Source organism: Bactrocera oleae, chromosome 4 (genome assembly GCF_042242935.1).
Source record: "Bactrocera oleae isolate idBacOlea1 chromosome 4, idBacOlea1, whole genome shotgun sequence".
NCBI classification, from domain to species: Eukaryota; Metazoa; Arthropoda; class Insecta; order Diptera; family Tephritidae; genus Bactrocera; species Bactrocera oleae.
In genome coordinates, this window is record NC_091538.1 from 59,731,633 (window position 1) to 59,756,056 (window position 24,424).

General features: G+C 33.6%; 2 protein-coding genes across 4 annotated transcripts in view; one reads left to right on the top strand and one right to left on the bottom strand.

Annotated features, from left to right (window-relative positions):
* Window positions 1-24,424, bottom strand: part of LOC106622154 (G-protein coupled receptor dmsr-1) — a 255,903-nt gene that overhangs the window by 13,258 nt on the left and 218,221 nt on the right. For both annotated transcript variants that reach the window (XM_070108720.1, XM_070108721.1), the window contains 3 exons: window positions 16,266-16,437; window positions 15,861-15,987; window positions 6,880-7,068 (listed from right to left, as the gene is read on the bottom strand). In XM_070108720.1, the coding sequence (XP_069964821.1) occupies window positions 6,880-7,068; window positions 15,861-15,987; window positions 16,266-16,437 (488 nt within the window). The remainder of the gene's footprint in view (window positions 1-6,879; window positions 7,069-15,860; window positions 15,988-16,265; window positions 16,438-24,424) is intronic.
* LOC106622155 (uncharacterized) lies at window positions 38-23,748 on the top strand. Of its 2 annotated transcripts, none has more exons than XM_036358073.2 (4): window positions 38-164; window positions 221-475; window positions 657-814; window positions 23,495-23,748. In XM_036358073.2, the coding sequence occupies exons 1-4, from the start codon at window positions 117-119 to the stop codon at window positions 23,703-23,705; spliced, it is 672 nt and encodes a 223-aa protein (XP_036213966.2). In that variant the 5' UTR covers window positions 38-116; the 3' UTR covers window positions 23,706-23,748. The 2 variants fall into 2 exon arrangements, with proteins under 2 accessions (XP_036213966.2, XP_014096722.3); XM_014241247.3 differs by lacking the exon at window positions 23,495-23,748 and adding an exon at window positions 1,464-1,737.

Below are 24,424 nucleotides of genomic sequence, written 5' to 3' on the forward strand. Positions count from 1 at the left end.
TTTTTTGTTTAGTTTGACGCTCATTATTTAGTTATTTTTAATAAATAAAAAGTATAACGTCAAAAGTATTTCAGGAACATTTTCTTTGCATCATTATATAATATTGAAACCGAAACATGATCAAAATTTTAATCGTACTTGTTGCTTTTATAAGCTCTTACCAAGTAAGTGTTGTTTACTGGACAATTTCAAAAGAATATCACAAGCAAAAGCTTTACAGAGCTGTAGCGGTGAACAAAGCGGACACGTAAACTTTTGGTATACTTGCGATTTTCAAATGGAATCCGATATGAATGCTATGAGTGAAGAATGCCGTAAAATATATAGCCAAAAAGCGAGCAAGAGCGATGTCTACGAACTCTATAAAACCGAAGCGGAAATGTTTTATAAATTCCGAAATAAATTGGTGGAATGCGAAAGCAATGGCAAAACTTGCGCTCTAAGCGATAATCAAAGTGAACTGGAAATGCCCTTGGTGAGTGAGCATAGATTAACAAGAGGATGTTTGGAGGGTTAATAAAATTGGCGCATAAAAGTATGCTACAGTAGGAATACGTGTATAAGTGCGCTTAATACAATTAATTCAAAAATATATTTGAATTAAAATACACATGTACCTAATTATGCTTATACTAAATATATTTTTTATACTGCAGCTAATCGGTTATGATATCAACAAACGTATGCGTTTATATAAAGAAGCTGCAATGAATCAGTGTTACGTAGAGACCACCAATAATATTGAATTTATAAAATGTATTATTGAAACTCGCAGGAAATTACTGGCCGCAATAAATCAAAATTGTTCAAGCATGTGAGTGGTATTATTTGTATAATTTTATATTTATGTAAAACTTTACTAAAATTTAAAACCGAAATTAATACAAAATCTATTTTTTATTTAATTCTGTTAAGTTTTTGGCGATGTGGTAATTAGGTTCAGTATATCAATTAAAAAATATAACAAATTCTAAAACTAAACTTGGTTATATAGAAAATAACAATAAAATTCATTGCATTTTGCACGAGTATATTAGTCTCTTCTTAAACATACACCTCAATTTATATTATGCATTGCAACCGGCTACTGAGCACAGGCAGTTGTTGTGGTTGGCAGAAAAAATCGCCGAAGTAATTTGGAGTAATGTTGGGGAGTTGACAGTCCTTGATCGGAAAAACAATCTCGAGTCTATTACGGTTACGTAGTCCCGACTATCGTGGGAAGAGCACAGACAGCTGAAATATAGTGGTTTGTGTAATGCGTATTACTAACATCCTATGTCATAGTCTACAGCAATGTCAAATTTAGGCAACTACTCAAAAAAAAACTGAATATCTTAAAGAGAAAATATGTGTACTTAACTCTTTATTTGTTTATAAATGTTTTCTAGGGAATAATTTACCAAAATCTCAACAAAAAAAAATAGTAATTCTTTAAATACTTTATGACAAATATTTTGCAGATGTTATTGAACGTGTAAATTATCTTAAATGTACAAAACATAACGAATTCGGTGCGAAATTAGGCATAAGTTATTGTTTAAGGCAACAATGTATTCTCAGCAGAAATTGTTCAGATCAAATCACTATATCATATAGCTGCCATACAATATATACAACGATCGGATTCAAGTTCTTGTAAGGAACATTTGTATTTGTGAAGAGTATTATAGCTTCAGTGCAACCGAAATTAACGTTTTTTCTTGTTCTTTTTTTTAAGCATAATACTAGCATTATATATTAATAAAGCATAAAAAATTATTGTGTAGTAAAAACCGAAAAAATTTTTTTTGAAATAGAAGACAAAGTAAATAAATATTTTTAATATAACCACAACAACTCGTCGTTTTACCTTCGAAAAATCGCACTTAACTGCCTAGTTGAAAAAGTGAATATAAAATAAATCCGAAAAAAACATGCACCAAATCTGATGTTTGAAAAGTAAAAAAAAAATAATAATTATAACAATCTTACAGCAAACGAAATTATACTACTTTATTTGGCGAATTTTTACAATACACTACATAAGAAAGGAGGACCGTCCTAATTGAATAATAATATTTAAGCTAAATAAATGCTGGGTATTTTAATTTAAACTCCCAAAAATTTTTATTTTGTCCGATCTGGCTACAATGGAAAGTGTTATAAAAAACGCTAATTTTGAGGCGCTCTCACACTGGAACGAGTTGGGCATCCCATTGTCCCTGCCAGAAACTATAAACGGAAGAGAAAAGCTTTGTTTGTGAACTGTTACAATGTACTACTACACAAGAAAAGAGGATCACTGTAATTTCGAATAAGTCTCTCACACAATTTCAACGAACTTCGAATTATGCAGCAATAAACCTTCTGAGCAAAACGAAACTATGCTGTTAATTGGCCGAATGTAAGACATAGCAAATGCAAGTCACAATAAGAATTTTAAATAGGAACTTTAAGGAAATAGGAACATGAGTTATTAGTGCGCCAAGGTCAGACAATGCATGTGGTTGGGAAGGGGAGAAATGTTTGTTAGCTTCTGTAAATGAAATAGCAAATATGTATTACACGCTTCTGATTTCTCTGAATGCCTGTTCGATTTATAGTCTGGTTCTACTGATATTTCGTTTTTTTATTGCCCGAGATACCGAAAGAAAATCTTTTATGCATGTGGGTGGTTTTTTTTTTTTTAGGACTTTTGAACTTGTCTAATATGGGTTATGTCTTTTAATTTAATATCAGTAATACCTATATATCGATATATAACGGATGAGTCTCAAGAATGCTGCAACAGTTAGTTGAGCAAAAATATTTTATTTAAGAAATATTTATGAACTTCCCTGCTCTATCAAAATATCAACACTGCGATTATACCTTAGGAAGACCATACAGAAGGTGCAGGTTTGCATCACTTTTTCTGGCAAAGATGGTAGTACCTAACCAATGCGCCCAAATGTTGGTTACACCACTAATAAATAGTTTAAAATAGTGAAATCACATGATCTTAGTTTCCAATTGTTAGAACAATTTTTTATATTCTGAACACCCTGTTTTCTTCGAAATTTTTAACACCCAGAAGGAAATGTTGTGACCTTCGAACTAGTCATTCAGTTTGTGAGGTATTTATTTGAAATTTTGCACACATTCTTTTCTTCCCAAGAAACTGTTCATTTGTCGAAACTGCCGCCATCGGATCACTATAGCATATAGCTGCCATACAAACTAAATAAAATAACTTGTATGGAAAACTTTTTCATTTGACGAGAGATCTTTACAAAATTTTGTACGGGTTATTGTCTAAAACAACGGTGCTATATCTGAAGATATCGTTTAGTTCGAACCACTATAGCATATTTTGTATTTGTAAAGGGTATTATAGCATCGGTGCAACCAAAATCAACGTTTTTTCTTGTTTCGTTATTAATAAACCTTAATTCGACCTGAAGATTATTTATATCAAACAAAGAGGCGAGAAAGAACTGGCAAAACGTTTGCCGTCGAATGCAAACTGTTGAATAGTTGGTATAAGAAATGCATCTGTGAAGGTTATTATAGCTTCGGTGCAACCGAAGTTAACGCGTTTACTTCTTTAATATGTTTCCAGTTGCGAAAAGTTCAGCGGAATCGAATATGGAAAACTCACCGAGTTTCCGATATGAGATTTCCGATATGTGTATTTACCTAGACAGCTAACCCTTAAAGAAATTATACACCTCTAAGAAAAAATAAAATATTATAAAGCAAAACGAAGCAGTTGCACGTACTCTTGGGGCAAATTTGCTTTAAGGAATCAGATTTTGGAGTTAGTTGCTTTAAACTTTTAACCGCTTGCGAGACAAAATAAATAACTCAAATCACTACTAAACTCAAAGGCGTATGTATATATGGTATATATATGGTATATACATGTATATTTGTTACTTGTGATAACGATATTACTCCCAAACGAATGTGCGTAGCTAAGTAAACGAGTTGACATTCATTGCAATCTGGTGAAAGGATACACTGCAAATCGCTTCAGTGTATATTTTTTTTTGCTTTATATAAATATTTGCTTTGCAACTTGAGCTAACGTTTGCAATGCGCAGATAAAGGAAAAGCTAAAATCCTTGATACAAGTTACTTTACGTTAGTATTTCCTCTTCGTCATCTCTGTCATCATGAAAGTCGTTTATGTGTAAATGCCACTGAGTAAGTACGCACAGCTTTAATCTAATCTAGTTGACATCAGCAAAAATTCAGTGTACTTATATTTATGGCATGCCACAACATAAGTGTTGATGAGTCAGAAATTGAGTTTTGCGCTGTCTAGATGGCAACACCGACGATACCTTGGTCATTCAGATTATCCCATTTGCATATAATCACTTTTATTTAATTATACGCACGGACGCACGGTTTCTTGACTGGATCAAGTTCTGCTGCACTCATTTCAAAGAGAGCAAATATAAGTGTGTATGTGTGCAAACTAAATCCTTTCTTGATATTGCTGTAACTACATTTTGATCTTGAACAAGGTTTATTAAGTATGCCACGCAGTTTGTAACACCCAAAAGGAAAGGTGGGATGCCCTTTAAAATATATAGCTATAAAACATATACATACGCAAATGATCTGCGTGATGAGCTTAGTTTTCGAGAATTCGAATTGAAATTTTGCACACGTCCTTTACTCCCCAAATAACCTGCTAATTTGTCGGAACCGCTAATACCGGACAACTATAGCCTATAGCTGCCATACAAACTGAACGTTCAAGTTCTTTTATGGAAACTTTTTATTGTGTACGGAGCATTATAGATCACGCTTTTCTTTTCTTTTTTACAATTTCTATAATATTTTGTATATCTGAATTCAAAGATAATATGATGCGAAACTCTTAAAATTATCGTGCAGAAAAAAAATGTTTTAATAGGTCAGAAACTTTACGAAAATAGTCAATGACCATTAGCGAGATCAACAGGCCTAAGGCTCATTGACCTCAAAAAGGGTTGTGAACCACGTTTAAAGTAAAAAAAAGGGACATTGTTGTCATGGAAGGTTGTGGACTTCGCTAAATGGTCACCGACTTCACCAGAAGTCCCTAAAAATAGAAAAACGCAACTAACCTCTGGAGGGGTCATCGACATCGCCAAAGGTTATTGATCTCACTAACGGTCTACTAAGCTAATATGTGGCAATTTTCACCTAAAAATTTTCAATATCGGACTACACGTTTTCAAGACCCAGACCCCGAATTTGAGGGGCTCAATATTATTTGATGACTATATAGCGACTGAATATTGTAAAATATCTTAATCAAACTAAATGTGCATGTTTTTTTTGATTAAAATGTGGCTCTAACAAATATATATTATATCCTACAAACTTAATTTCCATTTTCTTGTAGTAGTAAAAGTTATTTGTTATTTTTTTTGTTATCTCGTTGACGAATTGGTATAATTTTCTGGATTGTCGATGCACGGATAACCTAAGTTGGACCTTCCGAAATGCTTCTGATATCTGCGTCAGCCAAGGCATTTCTTGAAACCGATCCGCCGGTACATAGGGGACCATACAATATATAAAAAGTGCTTTGAGGATTGGAATAAACGCTGCCAGAAGTGCATTATATCAAGGGATGATTACGTTGAAGGCGACAAAATAGATATTCATGCATAAATAAACACTTTTTTAAGAAGAACAAAATTCGCGATATTTTTTTTAAACAAACCCCGTAATTTTAAACCTTTATTCATTACAATTCACGTGAAGGTACAGATATGAAGTTAAAGCCTTTGAATTAAATGCTGTATATATTGTGTTTCAATTTTGTCTGTCTGTATGATATCAGATTTAAAGATTTGAGTATATAAGTGATGCAACCAATGCGGGTATTCATCACGCGCCACGTTTTATCGTGAATAATTTATCTTTAGAGTGCCAAACTCTGTTTCTCATAGCAGCAATGCCAAAAATAAAATTTTAATTTTTTTTCCTTTGTAACTTTCTCCTAGATTTTAAAGGTATATATACGCTACAAAACAATATATGTACAACTTTCGTTGTTGATTTACGTGAGTACCTGCCGGCGACGGCTTTACCTCACGGTGCTCCAAAGCACAGCGTATCAATACAATGCGTTGATAAGCGCCCCAAATAATACGAGTTATTTGCAAGTATTAATTTGGTTACCAGTGGCAGTGTGTCTGGGCCCACACTACCATCTTGGTAAGATTCGAGGCCGACCTAAAACCTCTTCTGTTTTCGGTTACGGAAACCAGTTGCTTTTTGCAACTTCTTTTTAGAACTGAAAAAAACAGTTAGGCTGAATTTTCAGTTCTTCCTGCATTTAGGTTTCAACCACAGCCACCACGAATCTCCCCAAAGGGGCCATAACCCAATGAGCAGATTGGACCGAAGTCCAAGGGCTTTCTGCTCCCCGTGGTAACAGAAAGTCTCCGGTAAAACTGTGTAGCCGAAACTACTGCCAGTTGAGCAACCCATTACTCAATGACTGGTGACATTTGTCGCTTGAACTTCAAATGTCTTTTTATTTGCTTTTTCATTTAAAGTCTATAGTATCAGTTCAAGCTGAGTATTATAGCACTTTTTCTGACATACTATGCTGATATTACTGAGAAAGGTACATAATAACAGTCATAGTGCATTTGGCTTTTAGTCGCCTTTTACGACAGGCATGCCTTAACGCGGGTAAATTCTTACCCCTACTCGCAGGGGGAACAATATATGTACAGTATAAATTTTGCGCTAGCACCGTCATAAACCACTGAGCACACACGCACATACATATTTATTTGGACATATGCATCAAGTGTTACGCCAATTGAGATATACATATATACAATATTATATACAATATATACCGATAAATTCGCATCGTATGCATATGCACACACCTACCTGTACAATTGCGTATCCTTGTCCGCGTAGACGTGATACAACGGCTCCTGGCTGTCCTCCACATAACTCTCGCGCACCTTGAATACAAAGAGTGTCGGAAAGCAGACAATCGGTGACACAATGAAGGAGAATATAATCGCCTCGGTGCAATGTGACAGCAGAAAGGCCGCAAAACGTCCATGTGGATGTCTGAAAAAGAGAGTAGGAAAAAGTTTGCTACAAAAATAAAAAGAACAGCGAAAGGAAAGCCAGAAGCGAGATAAAAGCAGTTTTCAAACCATAAAACCAATTTGCAGAACGAATTTAAAGAAAAAGAAATTGTATTTTTCGAAAAAAAAGTAGTAAGAATAACCGTAAATCGAATAAAAAGGGAGAAAATTTCAAAACTTTGTTAAAATATTGTTGTTGTTTTTTTTTCGCCAGCATTGTCAAAAAATACTTCTGAGGCAAACACATTTTAGTTACAACTACTTATTACTTCTATGTTGGACATACGTACTACACAACTAAGTGCCTTAGCTATTAAGAATGAAAAAAAAATTTAGAAATTGCTTTAAATATGAATACAGTTAATTGAAGAAATTAACAATATTTCAAAGAACGTCTTTACCATTTTTGAAACTATTAATTAATAAATAATCATTTACTTACTTACTCTGTCTATTGAACCATTTACCATTTTGGGTTTATGAGATTTGTGAATTAAATATATGTATGCATGCTTGGTGGCAACCTTCTATACCACGATAATCTCAAATAGTTTGCAAATAATATCCATGCAGGAGTAAGCTAATTATTTTGGGAAAGAAATATTTATCGATTCGGTTTGAGCACACAGTTTATAAGGAGAAGTCCGTCTAAAATCTGATTTCGAGTGTTAGACTAGTGCAAAAGCTTTTGAAAGTGATAAAAAACGAAAGAAATTCTTAGTAAGTTGAAACCCATTGAAGACGAGAGATCATATTGCAAACATTAAAGAAAAAATTATTTACGTCCGATCTGAGATCAGAAAGAGGAAGAGGAGGAGCGTGGTTAAGCTTTTAAGGGTTAAAAAGGGTTTATCTCGATATCAGGCAAAACAACGAGTCCTATAGGAAATATATGTTATAGGTAATGATAAGGTTTATAACTTTTGTATACAAATTTTCTTCACATAACCTCTAAAATTTATGTGAAAAATTCGAATAACGCAGTTTTTGGGTTTTTTTATTTGTATCTTGTAGTTATAAAATTTTTTTACACATATTTTACCATAGCAAAGTGTATATTTTTTAAACCTCAGAAGTAAATATTTCGGCGAACATAAATCATAAAAAAATCGAATATTTTAACTTGAGAATTTTTTATTGAAAATTTGGTTTTTTTCGATATTAGGTCAATATAAAAGAAATATTAAATATTTTAATTTAAAAAAAAATATACAGTGTGTTTGGGACATAGGAAAATAAGTTTTCAGCAAATTTTGTAGAAGAAAAAATTTTTTTTGTTCAACATAAAAACAAACAAGTAAGGAAGGGCTAAGTTCGGATGTAACCGAACATTTTATATCTCACAAAGTCAAATAGTATACTCGTTTTAGATTTCTTTGTGGATCTTGCCGCCTTGTTCTTGTTGACCGATATTTTCGGTAAAGAGTCAACTGTAGGCACTGGGGTCCACATATTCAGTACCTAGGGGCTTGAACAGTTTTGGTTCAATTTAGATAATTTTTGGTCACAAGGTGGCATACTTTAAACGTATTTAAGCAAAGTTTTACGCCGATATAATCATTATCGCTTGATTTGCATACTAGAAAGTGAAAAAATCAGATGGAATTTAAAATTGTGTTATATGGGAAGTAGGTGTGGTTGTAATCCGATTTCGACCATTTTCATACTATAAAATAGAAATATGAAAAGAATTTTATGTACCCAGTTTGGTTGAAATCGGTTAAGCGGATCCCAAGATATGGGGTCTCACTTAAAAGAGGGTGGTGCCACGCCCACTATCTAATTTTGAACGTGGTTCCTATAAAATCATCTTATACCATCCCAGACCATCAATTCAACCATTTTCACACCGTCGATGTTAAAAACATTTGTTCCCAGTGAATTTTTTATTATAGCTTCACTGGTATAGGAGATATGCACATTAATCTTATTAGGGGGCGGGACCACGCCCACTTTAAAAAAATTTAAACTGCAGATGCCCTTGATGCTGTATACAAGACTCTTATATCTTGTTGCCGATTACGCCCATCTGCAATACCAACCGTCTTACGGTACCAAGAAACATGAGTACCAAGTTTCATAAAGATATCTAAATTTTTACTCAAGTTACAGCTTGCATAGACGGACGGACAGACAGTCACCCGGATTTCAACTCGTCTCTTCATCCTGATTATTTATATATATATATAACCCTTTATCTCACTCAATTAGTTTTAGGTGATACAAACAACTCTGTACCAACAAGTTGCGAGGGTATAAAAAGCCAAACATTTTGTTATTTGAATTTTTCACATACATTCTGAGGTTATGTAAAAAAGTCTATATACAAAAGTTATAGATCTTTGGATACCTGCAACATTGCCATTTAACTTTTTTCGATAGGACTCACAGTTTTGCTGGAAATCGAGATAAATCGTTTTTAAACACGCTCCTCTCCTCCTTTTCTTGACCTCAGATTGCTCGTAAATTATTTTTCCTTTAATATTTATCATTTTGTCTTTCGTTTCCGCTACGTTTCATCCTATTATGATTTTATTTGTTTTCAAAAATTATCTACCCTGGTCTACATATATCTCTGAATATTCGTTTTTGAAAAGTGGAATGCTACAACATTAAGAATGAATGAAAATTATGATATATATAAATCTAAGTACATACAAGTATACCATACATATATATATATATATAATATTTAGCGCCTGTCTTTCAACTGGATCATTGACTTACACTCTCCCTTATTTTGTCATCTGACTAATTGAGCTTCGTACATATTTTAAGTCGGTCACGAAAGAGTGATTGACTTCGAAAAGACTCTGCTCTAAATTCAACAATCGTGTGAAATTTGTAGAAATAATTCATTAACTTTAAACACAGATGTGTCTTGGCCTTTTCTCTGCAATCATCAACCAGTATCGCATTGAGAACTCTAATATAAGCAATTTTTGGAAACTTTCAGTTCACATGATCTAATCAGGGATTTTTATTCTAAAAGCAGTACGTAAAGTTTAGTCGATTCCAAAGACTGAATCTGGTCTTTTCTGATATTGATTGCAAACACGAGTCGCAAGGAGTACTATGGCACTTGAATTGAAGGGAAGTAGCGAACGAAATGATTGATTTATTACTGTCGAAGTCAGTACAGTACACAGCGGACATTTATATATCCTTTATTCATGACATTATATATGACTATGTTGAATCAATTTTTCAATAAATCCACTTCGGATTTATTTGTTTTTTCATAGACAGTCATTCTAGGATGTGTATCAGCTGATATCCTCCGATGTCTATTTGTTGTGTCTCTAAGCCTGTATATACGGTTATTCCACCTATTTTATAGACTATTTGCCACGCCTATGATACCTGTGCTTATAGCTGAATAAATTACAAATAAAACCGCTTTGCTCTTTTCGTAATAGCCTTAAAAAATCTCCTCTTGGCTTTAGTCCGAATATTGCAATCCATAATCTAGATATTATTAGTAACTATCAAAGTCAAATTATCACTTGGTTTAATCGGGGTTGTAATTTAGAGTCTTCAAAATTATTTTCAATTTTTAAATAATGCATTAGCTTTTAATATCATAAAACAGGTTTCGTCTGCATATACGCTAATTAGTCCCCAAGCTTTTGAGATATCGATCTGGCACTTTGTACACTTTTTTTTCTTTATAAGAAGCTGCCATATAAACGGAACGATAAAAATCAACTACTTGTATGGAAAACTTTTGTATTTGACAAGATATCTTCACGAAATTTGACATGAATTACTTTCTTCATTAATAAAAATTGGTTTGCCCTAATTTTCTGAAAAAAAAAAATGTTTGTATGGAAGTTAAAGCCTTAAATGTTTCCTATAAATAGAGAAACGTTTTCTGTGAAGTGTGTTAGCTTATTAAAACTATTAGGAGGCTTATGAGCAATTTTAAAAATTCTGGAGAGATGTTATACCTTACTCATCGGACATCCTACTACATACAAGTACTTGTATTTGTCAACTTTTATTTAACGTGAAAGCTTTACCATTTTTTTTAAACCCACAGTTTTTCATAGAATCCAATTTAATTTTTCCTTTTTTTGCGTGTAAATGAAAACCCTCATGTCAATACATTTCTATATTATCCTCACGTGGCACAACAGAATTATTTATTGGCACATGCTCGTATTTCCAATAAATTCGTACCAAGAAATGATTCACAGATATTATTATGTTTGAACGTAAAGACCATTGGCCTTGTAATTACGATGTTCCAGCAACTTAGTTATACATATAAATACATATGGTATGTTATGTGAAAATGGCAATAAACACAGCCATCCAATTTTAATTGAACCAATCTGTATAGATTTCAGGGGCAGAAAATGCGTGCTGTTTGTGCACATTTTCGTATAATAAAAGGATTTAATTGTGGATTGCTAAATATGTACAAAATTGTAAGCAATCAGAGGATCAGCGGGCGATGTTTACAATACAGTCCTTGATGCTGATTTTGTGTGAAACGCCTACACATGACCAGCAACCTGCTTACAGATAAAATAAGGCATACACGCATACAGACATATATAAATATATCATGTATGTATTTACATATGTATTAATAAAAGAAGAAGAAAATGGATTACTACAGAATGAAATTATAAAAAATTAACTTTCTAGAGCGTAGTCGCTCAGTTCAATCAGCTCCGTTACTTTATATTTAAAAGCGTTTTTCGCAAAACTAAATTTTTTAATACTATAAACATATACTATAATTTTCTTTCTGCATGTTCTATATATACCTATATTTCTCCATACAATGATCTATGAGTTTTTTGATCTGACCAAAAATCGAATTTTGGCAGGCCAAAAACGAACAAAATTTTGTCTGAAATTATATTTATTGCAAATACCGCCGTTTGGCTAATTTTTGATTTTTTCGACCGATTTTCGAGCATAAGTCATTGTAAAGACAATAACTTCTAAATAGTAAAGAATTTTTTTTTGTAATTTCATCCGGGGAAGGTCCGAATCATTGCAACAGTGTAAGACCTTTTTTAGCGCCGTTGGTGATCGCGTTAAAAACTCGAAAAATATTTAATTTTTTTCTACAAAAACTTTACCCACTAATTTTAAAATTTGTAATACAGTACTTGTAGTTTTTACTTCAATTCTCAAAAGTTGCCTTTTTTAGGCTGCCACTACTATGCTAGGGGTGCTCCATAAAAAAATTAACATCTTCTTCATTCAAAAGAGCCAAGTGTTAAAAATATTTATTGCGCCCGTAAAAAAATCTGGTATTGCTGGTATGCCTTTATAGTCTCTTCGGAATTTGAAAACACCCAGCCGAATGCAGCCAAATACAAGTATAAAATAGGCTTGCAATTTGTAAGAATCGAAAGCGTCAAAATATTTTCTGCAATTATTAATATCAAACCACATTGTTTCTAAAATAGCATAACCATTTCATGCCATTACTGTATTAAGTCAACCAGAAGATTGAAAATGAGTGATATATGGGGTCCAGGGGAAGTACGGAACCGATGTTATCCAATTTTACCATCAGACCACCATATGATCAGGCGAAGATTACCACTTAGATTCATTAAGATATCTTACAGATTCACCGATACTTTTGTTATAAAGTTAGATGTAGTCACGAAGGTCCTCAAATTCAAATTAAAATTCAATTATTTTTTAATGCATTATTTGCAACCCTGGTATGAGCCAATAAATAATTATTATGTGTCACGTGAGGATAATACAGAAATGTGCTGACATGAGGGTTTTTACTTACATGCAAGATAAAAATTAAATTTTTATACTCTCGCAACCTGTTGCTACAGAGTATAATAGTTTTGTTCACCTAACGGTTGTTTGTATCACCTAAAATTAATCGAGTTAGATATAGGGTTATATATATATAAATAATCAGGATGAAGAGACGAGTTGAAATCCGGGTGACTGTCTGTCCGTCCGTCCGTCCGTCCGTCTGTCCGTCCGTGCAAGCTCTAACTTGAGTAAAAATTGAGATATCTTTATGAAACTTGGTAGACATGTTTCATGGTACCGTGAGACGGTTGGTATTGCAGATGGGCGTAATCGGACCACTGCCACGCCCACAAAACGCCATTAATCAAAAACAAATAACTTGCCATAACTAAGCTCCGCAATAAGATACAATACTGTTATTTGGTACACAGGATCACATTAGAAAGGGGCATCTGCAGTTAAAATTTTTTTGGCGTGGTCCCGCCTCTAATAGGTTTAATGTGCATATCTCCTAAACCGCTAATGCTATAATAACAAAATTCACTGGAAGCCAATGTTTTTAGCACTTCTATTGACGGTGTGAAAATAGTTGAAATCGGGTGGCAACTCCGCCCACTCCCAATATAACGGTACTGTTAAAAACTACTAAAATCGCGATAAATCAAGCACTAAACACGCCAGAGACATTAAATTTTATCTCTGAGATGGTATAAGATGACTTTATAGGAACCGCGTTCAAAATTAGACAGTGGGCGTGGCACAGCCCACTTTTAGGTGAAAACCCATATCTTGAGATCTGCTCAACCGATTTCAACCAAATTCGGTGCATAACGTTCTTTTCATGTTTCTATGGCATAGTGCGAAAATGGGCGAAATCGGATTACAACCACGCCTATTTTCCATATGACACCATTTTAAATACCACTTGATTCTTTCACTTTCCACTATGCAAATCAAGCAACAATGATTATATCGGCGTAAAACTTTGCGTGAATAATACGTTTAAAGTATGCCACCTTGTGACCAAAAACTTTCTAAATCGAACCAAAACTGTTCAAACCCCTAAGTACTAAATATGTGGACCCCAGTGCCTATAGTTGACCTTCTACCGAAAATATCAGTCAATCCACAAAGAAATCTCAAACGAGAATACCATTTGACTTTGCGAGAGTATAAAATGTTCGGTTACATCCGAACTTAGCCCTTCCTTACTTGTTTTTATTTAATTCTGTTAATTAATTAAAACAATGGTAAGGCTTTCGCGTATATGTTGACATATGTGCAAAGATTAAGGCCTAGCATTACACTAGATTTTTCAAAATTGCCTAATAATTTAATAATTGCCTGCTAATTTAATAACGAGAAAAACCGCAGCTATACGAGTAATACCCTTCATGGAAAACATTTCTCTATTTATAGGAAAAATGTAAGGTTATAACTTCCACCCAAAAACTATTTTCTGAGAAAATGATAGCAAACGAATTTTTTTTTGATAAAGATCTCCGTATCGGATTATATCCCAGAGTTTGAAAATTATTTTTTTTCCGGTTTCAATCATTTTTAGATGAGGTAGTATATTCAAAATTTATACTGCATGAAATGCTACAGAGAAATGTTTTCACTAAGCTTGGTTAAGGTAACTTTAGCAGTATGTGAGGAATTTATATACTTTAACCGATTGAAGGACGAGGTTTCGCCAACTTTTCAAGATCTTTTAAAGCCAAATTGAAGATTTTAAGTATAATTTTTTGGCATAGTTGTAGAAAGTTATGACTTTTTGATCAACGACATTGTGTGAGCGTGGCAACCATCCAATTTTACGCACAATACCACCTTCATCAAAGTTGCCAGGAACAAAAGAATACGTATTTTGTCAAGATATATCAATTTGTGTTCCAGCTATAGCTTGTACGTAGGGATGGACGGACAGACTATATATTATATCTAGAGATGATTACTTTGAAGGGGACAAACTAGATATTCATGAATAAATAAGCACTTTATTAAGAAACACAAAATTCGCGATACTTTTTGAACAAATCTCGTATACTCGCATTACACTATATTTGGCTGATTTAGTTTTAGGTGCTATATGTTTAAAACAGAAACAATTAAGTAAGCAGAAGACATTGGAAAAAACTTAATATCCAAAAAAGTTTCGTACCGAATTATCGAACTAATTATTTCAAAGTAAGATATTTTAAGTTTACTGTATATACGAGAACTTGTCATTGAGTTTTTGAGATATCGATATGAAATTTTGCACACGTCCTTATCTCTCAAAGACGCTGCTCAAACTGATCGATCAAAATCCAGTCTTTGTACGGAAAACCTTTTAATTTGATAAGATATCTGCATAAAATTTCGCATAGATTATTCTCCAAGGTAATGGTACAATTTCCGAAGAAATTGCTGCCATACAAACTGATCGATCAAAATCAATTTCTTGTATTACTTATTATAGTGAGGTTAACATTTGTTAGGAATCATAACGATGGCTCTTAAGGACACAGTTAAAATGCTCTCTTTTTTATGAAAAGCTACACTTACACTTCACTCTCTGATTATGGACTAAACATTATGGTTGCTTAAATGATAAGTACCGGAATATTTTGACAAAGTACATGCCATTCGCTGCAGTAGGAAAGCGAATATGACAAAGCAATTACAACAATGTACATATAAATGATTTTTAATATAGATTTAAATTCATGGAAAATTTCAAGCAATTTTGCTAGTGCGGCAAGTAACTAAAAACTAGATTAGAACAAAGCAAATTATGCATAGAAGCCTTTTTCAACACGAACAAATACTACTGCAGGAGCACATGCATAAGTTTTCAAAACGTCAAACTCTGTGTTATCAACTCACACACAACTGAATTTAAAAAATGTATACCAAAACAACATCAACATGACCACACACAACGGCAAAGGAGTAAAACACAAAAACTATTTACATAGTAAGAACATGTGTGCACAAGGCCATTAATTGCCAACTCATACAACACGCATGCGCACATACCTTATGGCCACGTAGCGCCATATTGCCAAAGTCACCGTCAGTCCGATGGATATCGTGTGCAGAATTTGTGTAAAGTGCATGTGAAAAAGGACGAAAACCGCCCAGGCATAGCTGAAATCCTCCTCGCCTGAAACCGAATACAAACAAACACATGTGTATACATACAGTTAATTCTTTTGTAACAAACAAGTGATAAATGCAAATTCATAACATTAATTATGTAGCATTAACTATGTGCCTACAGGTAGTTAAAGTGTAATTGGAGTAGGCTGGCATGAATAGGCAATGGCCACAAGACTTCCTTAAATTAACACATGTAAATACAAATTGTTTATTTACATATGTGCCTGTGTATATATTGTAGTAAATATTTAATAAACTTTAGTTAGCTGTAATTACGCTTACCTGGTTTCATATAGATATACTGATAAGAAACGAACGGTATGTACTCGATCATCACGAACATGTCCGCTATCGCCAGCCATTTGAGTATTTTATTAATTGGTGCTTTGGCCATATCCTTTTTGGTTAGCACGATTATGTTGAGGATGTTCGCAATTGTGCCGAATATGCAGATCTATGAATAAACAAGGGAATCATAAAATTACGGAGAATGTTTGCAGAAGAGAAAACAATAAAAAAAAGGAAGAAAAAACTAAGTTTGGGCGAAACCGAAATTATATACAATTAAATGCCATAAATAATAAGCAATGAAGGTTAGAATAGTTCGATATTTGTTAAACGATGTTATGTTTAAAATTATACCCAATTAGTCCAAAAATTAAAAAAATCTAAATTTCGATATTTAAATAGCTTATATATTCCAAAATATCTTCCTAAAAGAAATTTTTTAAAGTTAAAATTATTTTCAAAATTACAGCTATTTTAGTGTAGCTGGCCACTAGTTAGGGTCAATTTAAAGCTTTAAACGCGTTTTACTCGAAACTACTTTTTTCGATGCGGTCTTCAAGATACGTCAAGTTCTAATCAGTCGATTTACAAAAAATTAGCATGAATAATTTTTAAATAATATATAATATAATAATCTTAAAATAAATATATAAATATTTTTAAAAAATGTACGACCACAAGGGTACAATTGATGACTTAGATCCGTTCTTTTTTCGCCTCTTTACTTCTTTCTCTTGTTCTGACATTTTTTTTTTGTACTCCTTAAACAGGAATTAACAAATGAATGAAATGCATAATAAAAATATGTTTTTTTTTTGTTTTATAAATTGCCAAAAAACGCTCGACTCTTATAAGAATTGCTTTACCGATATTTGGAGCAGAATTGGATGGTTCATAAAATATATCTCCTAATAGCTTGAGAATTCAAATGAATTGTTGGGAAGCAATAATTTAATTATAGAAGCGAAACGCCTACATTCATAATATTCCGTATATGTCTTACGCTAATATTTAAAGTCAATAATGTAAACTAACAGTCCGCATTATTTCGGTTCGAGCCTAGTTTTCTATCAAAATCAAAAACAAACGTTCTTTTTTAAAAGCGGCCGCCCCTAGGACAGACGACAAAAAAGCGCCCTCCTTTTACGAAGCATTTTATTTCGGAGGCATCATAAAACTTGTAAGACTCTCCATTTGTTGGATGACAGCCAAGCACACATCGTAAATATGACAAGTGCCATAGTACGGCACTAACTGTAACTAACTTACTACCTACACTGACGTACTATTACATACACCAAAGCCGTCTTCGATTCGCCATTTTTTTGCTCGCTTAATTTGTGCGCTGTTTGTCAAAAATTTCAGGATGTGAAAGCAACAGCAAAGTGTGCGAATACTACATTTTAGCGATATTTAGTTTTGTATCCAGAAGAAAATCAGATTATGGTATATGTGTTGCTCCGTTACAAATACGTCGATTTTACATTTCGTAATAACTTAATTTGTCTAATAAATTTTTAATCGAGGTTTTCTTGTTTATAATTGGATTTTATACTCTTAAATTCCTGTTGTATACGTATAGCATTCCTCCTTGATGGAAATTTCTTATAAATATAATTTAAGCCCACCCAAAAAGTGGTAGACTTTGGAGTAAGCATTTTTTCTGCATATACCAGACGATGAAAATATTCTATCTATACCAAAAAATCGATGTATTAAATGAGCGATACAATTTGCGAAGTATTGATGTCTAATTCAATTTTACCCGCACTGATACATTTAAATTGCGTCCGCAAACCGAATCAATCACAACTTTTTTCAAAGTTATCGGAAAATTAAAGAAACAGTGATTGAAAATCGTTGTGCTAGCATCAGAGAGATAGCAGATGATATCAAAATCTCTTATGAATAGACTTATGCTTTGGGTATGAAACGTTTTGGAAAAACGGCGTCGAGTAGAGGTTGCAAAATAAATGCTTGACAACCCAACATTCCTCAAAAGTACTTGACCCGAGAGAGTGGGTTTACGAATATGGCGTCGAAACTATCCAACAATCTAGAGAATGGCGCTCCAAAAATGAGCCGAAACCGAAAAAACGTAAATTCACTGAAGGCACTGAAAGCCATTCCAGTTGAAAATTGTGTATAAAGTATACAAGTGTAAAAGTGGAAAATTGGCATGCTTGTATTAGCTCATAATGAGCCTATTTTAAAGGCGATAATATAGATTTGTATTAAAATATCTGAAAATTTTTTTTTTTTGCTAGTCCGGGTCAGTTTTGATCAGATGGTAAAACATTTAGTATTTGAATCAGATGATATTGTAAGAAGATTAAGATTTAAATTATCAATGATAAAGTAAAGGTTCTACAAATTTTTTTCAGAAGTTTTTTTTATTAAAGTTAATACACTCTTTATTTATGTTAATAACACACTTCATTATATAAAAAAAAACAAAAAACGGAGAAACCAGAAGAACTGCTTTCATATATCGAAACACCCTGCGAGAGAACTTTTGGTGGTTCATTTCGCCCGCATCAGACAAAAATAAATAAATTACGTTGATGACTTTTTCTTCCACGCCATTTATTCTCATATCTATAGTTCAACACAAGTTCCCCATGGCATATATATACATACACACACCAACAAATAAATAATACTCTCATGTTTTTGCAATAGTCGACCATTTGCTGTAATTAGCATCATTGGTGCCACTTTCTGCACTTTCCGTTAGTTTTAACCTTTTTGTGGAATCGCTTTATTTATTATCACGCACAAAGCGCTCACTCACCTATATATGTACAAGTATGCACCTATTTACTTTTATAGGAAAAAGTGTAATTTAATTTGAATGGTCTGTAGCATCAGTGTGGCTCTTTGAATCTTCGCGTTGAAGTAAATATCTGCGGTGTAATTAAATAGTTTGTGTGTATGTGTTTCGTATTTATGGTGCTGTTAAATGAGATAAACAATTGCATTTACAAAAGTTATTTGCTCATTGTGGGAATTTTGGGCGGCTTTTGTCCACTTCTCTTGCTTCATGAAACTCAATTATAATGAAAGTAAATATCTGAACGTCAATGAATTTTCGTTGACCACATGTATAGGTCATGGATATATAAGAGTACATATGTATAAATACTCGTATATCCATATGTAAATAAATTTCGAGTAGAACTTTTATCATCATTATGCTCTGTGGTAAGCTAAAGCGGATATTAGCGATTTACAGTAGGTCATTTCCTATCAACTTTTGTTATTTATAGTCCTCAATATTATTTTGCGTTTAATTTGTTGCATTTTGTCTATAATGAGTAGTATATATTAGGTCAAGTAACGTTTCCGTCTGGATGTTACAAACTTCGTAGTAAACCTAATATAGCCTGTTCGGGGTATAAATATATGTAAATATAGAGACATTTTTCTTAAGATCGAATTCAAAATCATGTCTAATTTTCTGTATATGAACGCAGGAAGAGCGTCACAAGCTGTCAAACTCTCATAGTAATGGTAAACAAAACTTCCGCTTGCTTTGCCTTATGACGTCATGAACCAATATTTTGTCTGTCAAACATACCACAAAACAGTTCCGGGATGAAACTATCATGAACTTTAGTCTTAAATATTTGGGTGCTATCCTAGTTTTAATAAGATCTCTAATAAAAAGCAATTTATCTTTATAAACCTCGTCGCTCCTATCATTACAAAGATCTGAAAGTACGTATTTCTGTCATGAAAAATAGCTCTTCCGAGTTTGAGAGTCGTCCTAAAAACTGTAGAACCAGCCATTTGTTGGATAACATTATAGATAGAAGGAAAAGTGAAGCCTAATTAACTATCTGATTTTTTTTCCTAGATTGGTACCACTAATTTTTTTAGTGCATATGAAGTTAGATCTCCATTCATCAATTAGTGTATGTTTGGTAGTTGTTTGTTTACGACGCAAAGGCTTTGTCTGACGATTTTCATTATGAAACAAGAACGAATGTTAACTTCGGTTGCACCGTAGCTATAATACCCTTCATAGTACCCATACAAAAGATCGCTTACAAGAACTTTGATCGAGCAGTTTGTCATGCAACTATATGCTGTAGTGATACGATCTGAACAATTTCTTCATAAATTGCATTATTGTCTTAGACAATAACTTTTGCCGAATTTCGTGAATATATCTTGCCAAATAAAAAAGTTTTCCATATAAGCACTTGATTCTGATTGTTCAGTGTGTATGACAGCTATATACTATAGTGGTCCGATATCGGCGGTTCTGACATATGAGCAGCGTTTTAGTGAGAAAAAGACGTTTGCAAAATTTCAGATTGATATCTCAAAAACTGAGAGACTTGTTCGCATATATACAGACAGACGGACATGGCTAAATCGACTCAACTCGTAACACTGATAATTTATATATATATGTATATATGTATATACTTTATATAATCTCTGAGGTTTCCTCTTGGTTGTTACAAAGATCGTGCCAAACTTAATATACCCTGTTCAGGGAAAAACTGGAAAAGCCAAAACTCGCTGAAATCCATCCACGCCGAGGCTTATAACAAGTGTATAGAAAATTTGAATTTATAAAATTTAAAATTAATAAAATTGTAATTTTTTTTTTAATGGCATTCGGCTCTCGACATTCTAAACACTCGAACGTACGTACTTTTGTCATGAAAAAATAACAAATAAAATTTATTCTTTATTAAGAGATTATTACTTGTCGAAAAGCTTCATAAATAGATGGAGAAACTCGGAAGAAATTATTGCCAAACTGAAATTTTTCATTTAATAAGTATACATATGAACGTGCTGTACTCAGCTTCACTACACGTGAAGCTTCCTGTATGCCTTATTTCACTAATTAAATTTCGGTCAGCAACGTAATTTTTAACAATTTCCTCGCATAAAAATAATAATTTCTGAAAGAAAAAATATTTATGAAGCACGAAAACAAGATAAACTGCTACCAACGCTCATTAAATGACAGCTACTAATCTCAACTTTTAAAGCAGGCGTATTAATACTGCTTGCACAAACAACCGTTGGCTGCCACGCCACACGATAAGACAAAGCAGAGCATACGTTGTTACAAAGTTTCAAGGATTTATGACAAGTCCACACCACAACGTAACAGTGGATGAAAGAAGGCAGTTGGACCAACACAACGACACATACTTTATTGGGCTTTGTTTGGGCATGGCAGTACTTACACTGATATACATATATACATACATATACACATACGTATATAAATACATATACACATACGTACATAAATACATACTTACATACTTACATATTTATTTGTGAGCACGCAGTATCTACAAAGCAATCAGCAGTAATTTTATGGGCAATGTGGTCATTATTATTGCAACATTTGCATACACAAATAAATCTAATGAAAACTCATCGTTTGTAAATGCTTTCGAGTGTCGGTTGGTGTGAGCGAGTAAATTGAGTGAGCGTATATTTTTCGCTTTTTTGTTTGTTTATTTTTTCTGCTGACGTGTGTATTACAGCCACCATCGAGGTCTGAAAGTTTCCCATGTACCAACGACAATACAACAACAACAACAACAACAATAATAACTACATGATTTTTGCCAATGCGAATACTTTATTTGCGCAATTATAGCGCTTTACGGCGCGTGTGCTTGTATTTTGTTGTTTACTGTCAGCCATTGGCCTTTTGGTTTTCTGGAATATACACCCCTCCACCATTCCCATCTTTTTGGCATTGTTTATTTTTGTACGCTAGTCATTCAGACGTTATTCATCTTCGTCTATGCGTCGCGGCAAAGTGCGCTGCCCTTCGTGTTGTGGCGCTTCTGTATGAGAGATGCGCATTTGAAGAGCTAGGACACCCTAGCGTCAGCCAGCTATTACGCACCTGTTAAGTACTCCATGCTGCCAAATGAGATGCAACGTCAACAGTAGCGGTATAATACAGCGTGTCGTGGGTGGGTATAGGTATTTACAAACAATTTTCAGCATATACGGCTACTGGATAGAAATACCGAGAAACATCGCATGACTTTGTAAGAAAGCCATTAGCATTTAAAACACACATACCCATTATACCTTTGTAAAACCGGTATGTAAGGGTGAGCGCTTTGAGTTTTCAGATTTTGCTATTCTTCTGTTTTGTTCATTTTTAAGGTCAAAATATGCATGACTTCTTAATTCATTTGCATTTAAAGCTTTGGCAGCGTTTCAACTTTTTACTCCGTGTCTTTCAACTAAATATGCAGAAATTTAATTGAATTAAATACTCGTAACTTGTAGTATATATATACTTAAGTACATAAGTTTATATGTATTTAGGTATTTTCTGAGGTAATGTTGTCGTTGCTTAAGGTTATACTTGTAGTAAGTGGGTATCACAAATTACGAGTATATACATTTTTATAAGTTATCTGGATATTAAATTAGAGAGTTTCAGGAATTTCAGTTTTTTTTTTTCGAGCAACGAAAAATATTATAAAGATTTATAATGCAATAAATCTTGAAGATTCAATTTTAGTTTATTCTTAAGCAATCAATATACGAGAGCGGTCAGCCTCACCTCAAGTTGGCACCTTTACTGCAAGAAAAATATACTATCGTATAGTACAGGATGGCTCACGACTCGTATTATAAAAATAAACCGTAATTACTTCTTTTTTAATCAATGCATTACATTTTTTTTTGTTTATTGTCTGGAAAATTTTAATTTATTATATGTAATCAATTATTTTTAAAGTTATGGACCGTAAATGACCTCCATGCTCAGCCACGCATATGCGACACTTAATTAGAAAATTATTCATAGCGGCCTAAAGGTTTAAAGTCGGAATTGCCTCAATTAATGATTTAATGGGCTGCTTCAATTCTGTCAGATTTCTGGGTTTTGTTTTGTACACCTCCGTGGATACATCTTCTGCGCAGTTCTGGGTAAAAAAAATCATTCAACATCTTTAAATAACATTGACATCTGTTACTGTTACACCGTTTTCTTCATAGAAGTATGGCCCAACAATACACCTTGCTGAAACATACAGTGACTTGTTCTGGGGAAGTTCCGTCTTGTGGATTATTTGTTGATTTGATTCTCTCTATTTACGGCAATTTCGCCTGTTAACATTTCCGTTAAGATCAAAATAGACGTCATCAGACATAAACAGAAAATTTATCAAGTTATTGTCTTTTTCAGTCATTACAATCATTTTTATTTGCAGTCATCATGAATTATACGTTCTAATGAATTTGCTTAAATTGACACGAAGACGGATCTCGATGGTACGGTCTTCTTGCGATACTTCCAGATTCTCCAAACATGTTTACCAACCTCATAATGGTTCATCTGCTCGTGGGAGTGCCGCCAAAATCGCATCTGAATTGCTTTTGGATGGAAATGACGGACTGCAAAGCATGGTAACGCTTTACTAACCAAACTCTCTTTTTGGTGTCCCAAGCATTCATTTTAAAAAAATGTAAATAATAATCAGTCAAATAAATAAAAAAAAGGTTAGTCGATTATTCACATAGCAAAAAAGTTAGTACGGTTTGTTTTTGTAGCAGGATTCGTGAGCCACCCTGTACATTCTCCTCTGCTGTCAACTGTCAAAATTTTAACCGAATCGAAATGGTTTGGGTTTGACCACGCATGAAATCAGACGTGACTTGACTGGGAATTCATGAAAAAAGAGAGGAAATCAGTCAGCGATCCGATTGTTGTTTAAAAAAAAACCAGTCATGACTTATCCGTCAATGGTGACCGTCAAAAATTGATTTAACGAGTTTCATCGTGGCCGCACTCGATGTTTGATGAGCAGACGTTGTATTGGCAGACGGTCGATGGAATGTGAGCGACATAATTGATATCATAAGCACCTCAAAGGACAGTATGGGTCATATCTTGCACGAAATACGGGCACTCGGGGCGATGGGTGCCGTGTTTTCTCCCTCCCGACAACAAACACAACCGTGACACCACTTCCAAGCAATGTTTGACACTGTTTAAGCGAAATTCGAAGGATTCTCTGCGTCGTTTGTGACTTTTGACGAAACAGGGATCGAAACAGTGGTAAAAATTCTAAAAATTAGATTCCCAAATTTCCATAAAATTCTAAGCTAAATAAATTTGTTAAAATTAAGGACGCAGTCTT

Coding starts and splice junctions, on each gene's coding strand:
- LOC106622155 (XM_036358073.2), top strand. CDS start 117: ATGATCAAAATTTTAATCGTACTTGTTGCTTTTATAAGCTCTTACCAA. Junction 165..220: donor CTTTTATAAGCTCTTACCAA/GTAAGTGTTGTT, acceptor AAAGCTTTACAG/AGCTGTAGCGGTGAACAAAG. Junction 815..23,494: donor AATCAAAATTGTTCAAGCAT/GTGAGTGGTATT, acceptor TTTTATTTGCAG/TCATCATGAATTATACGTTC.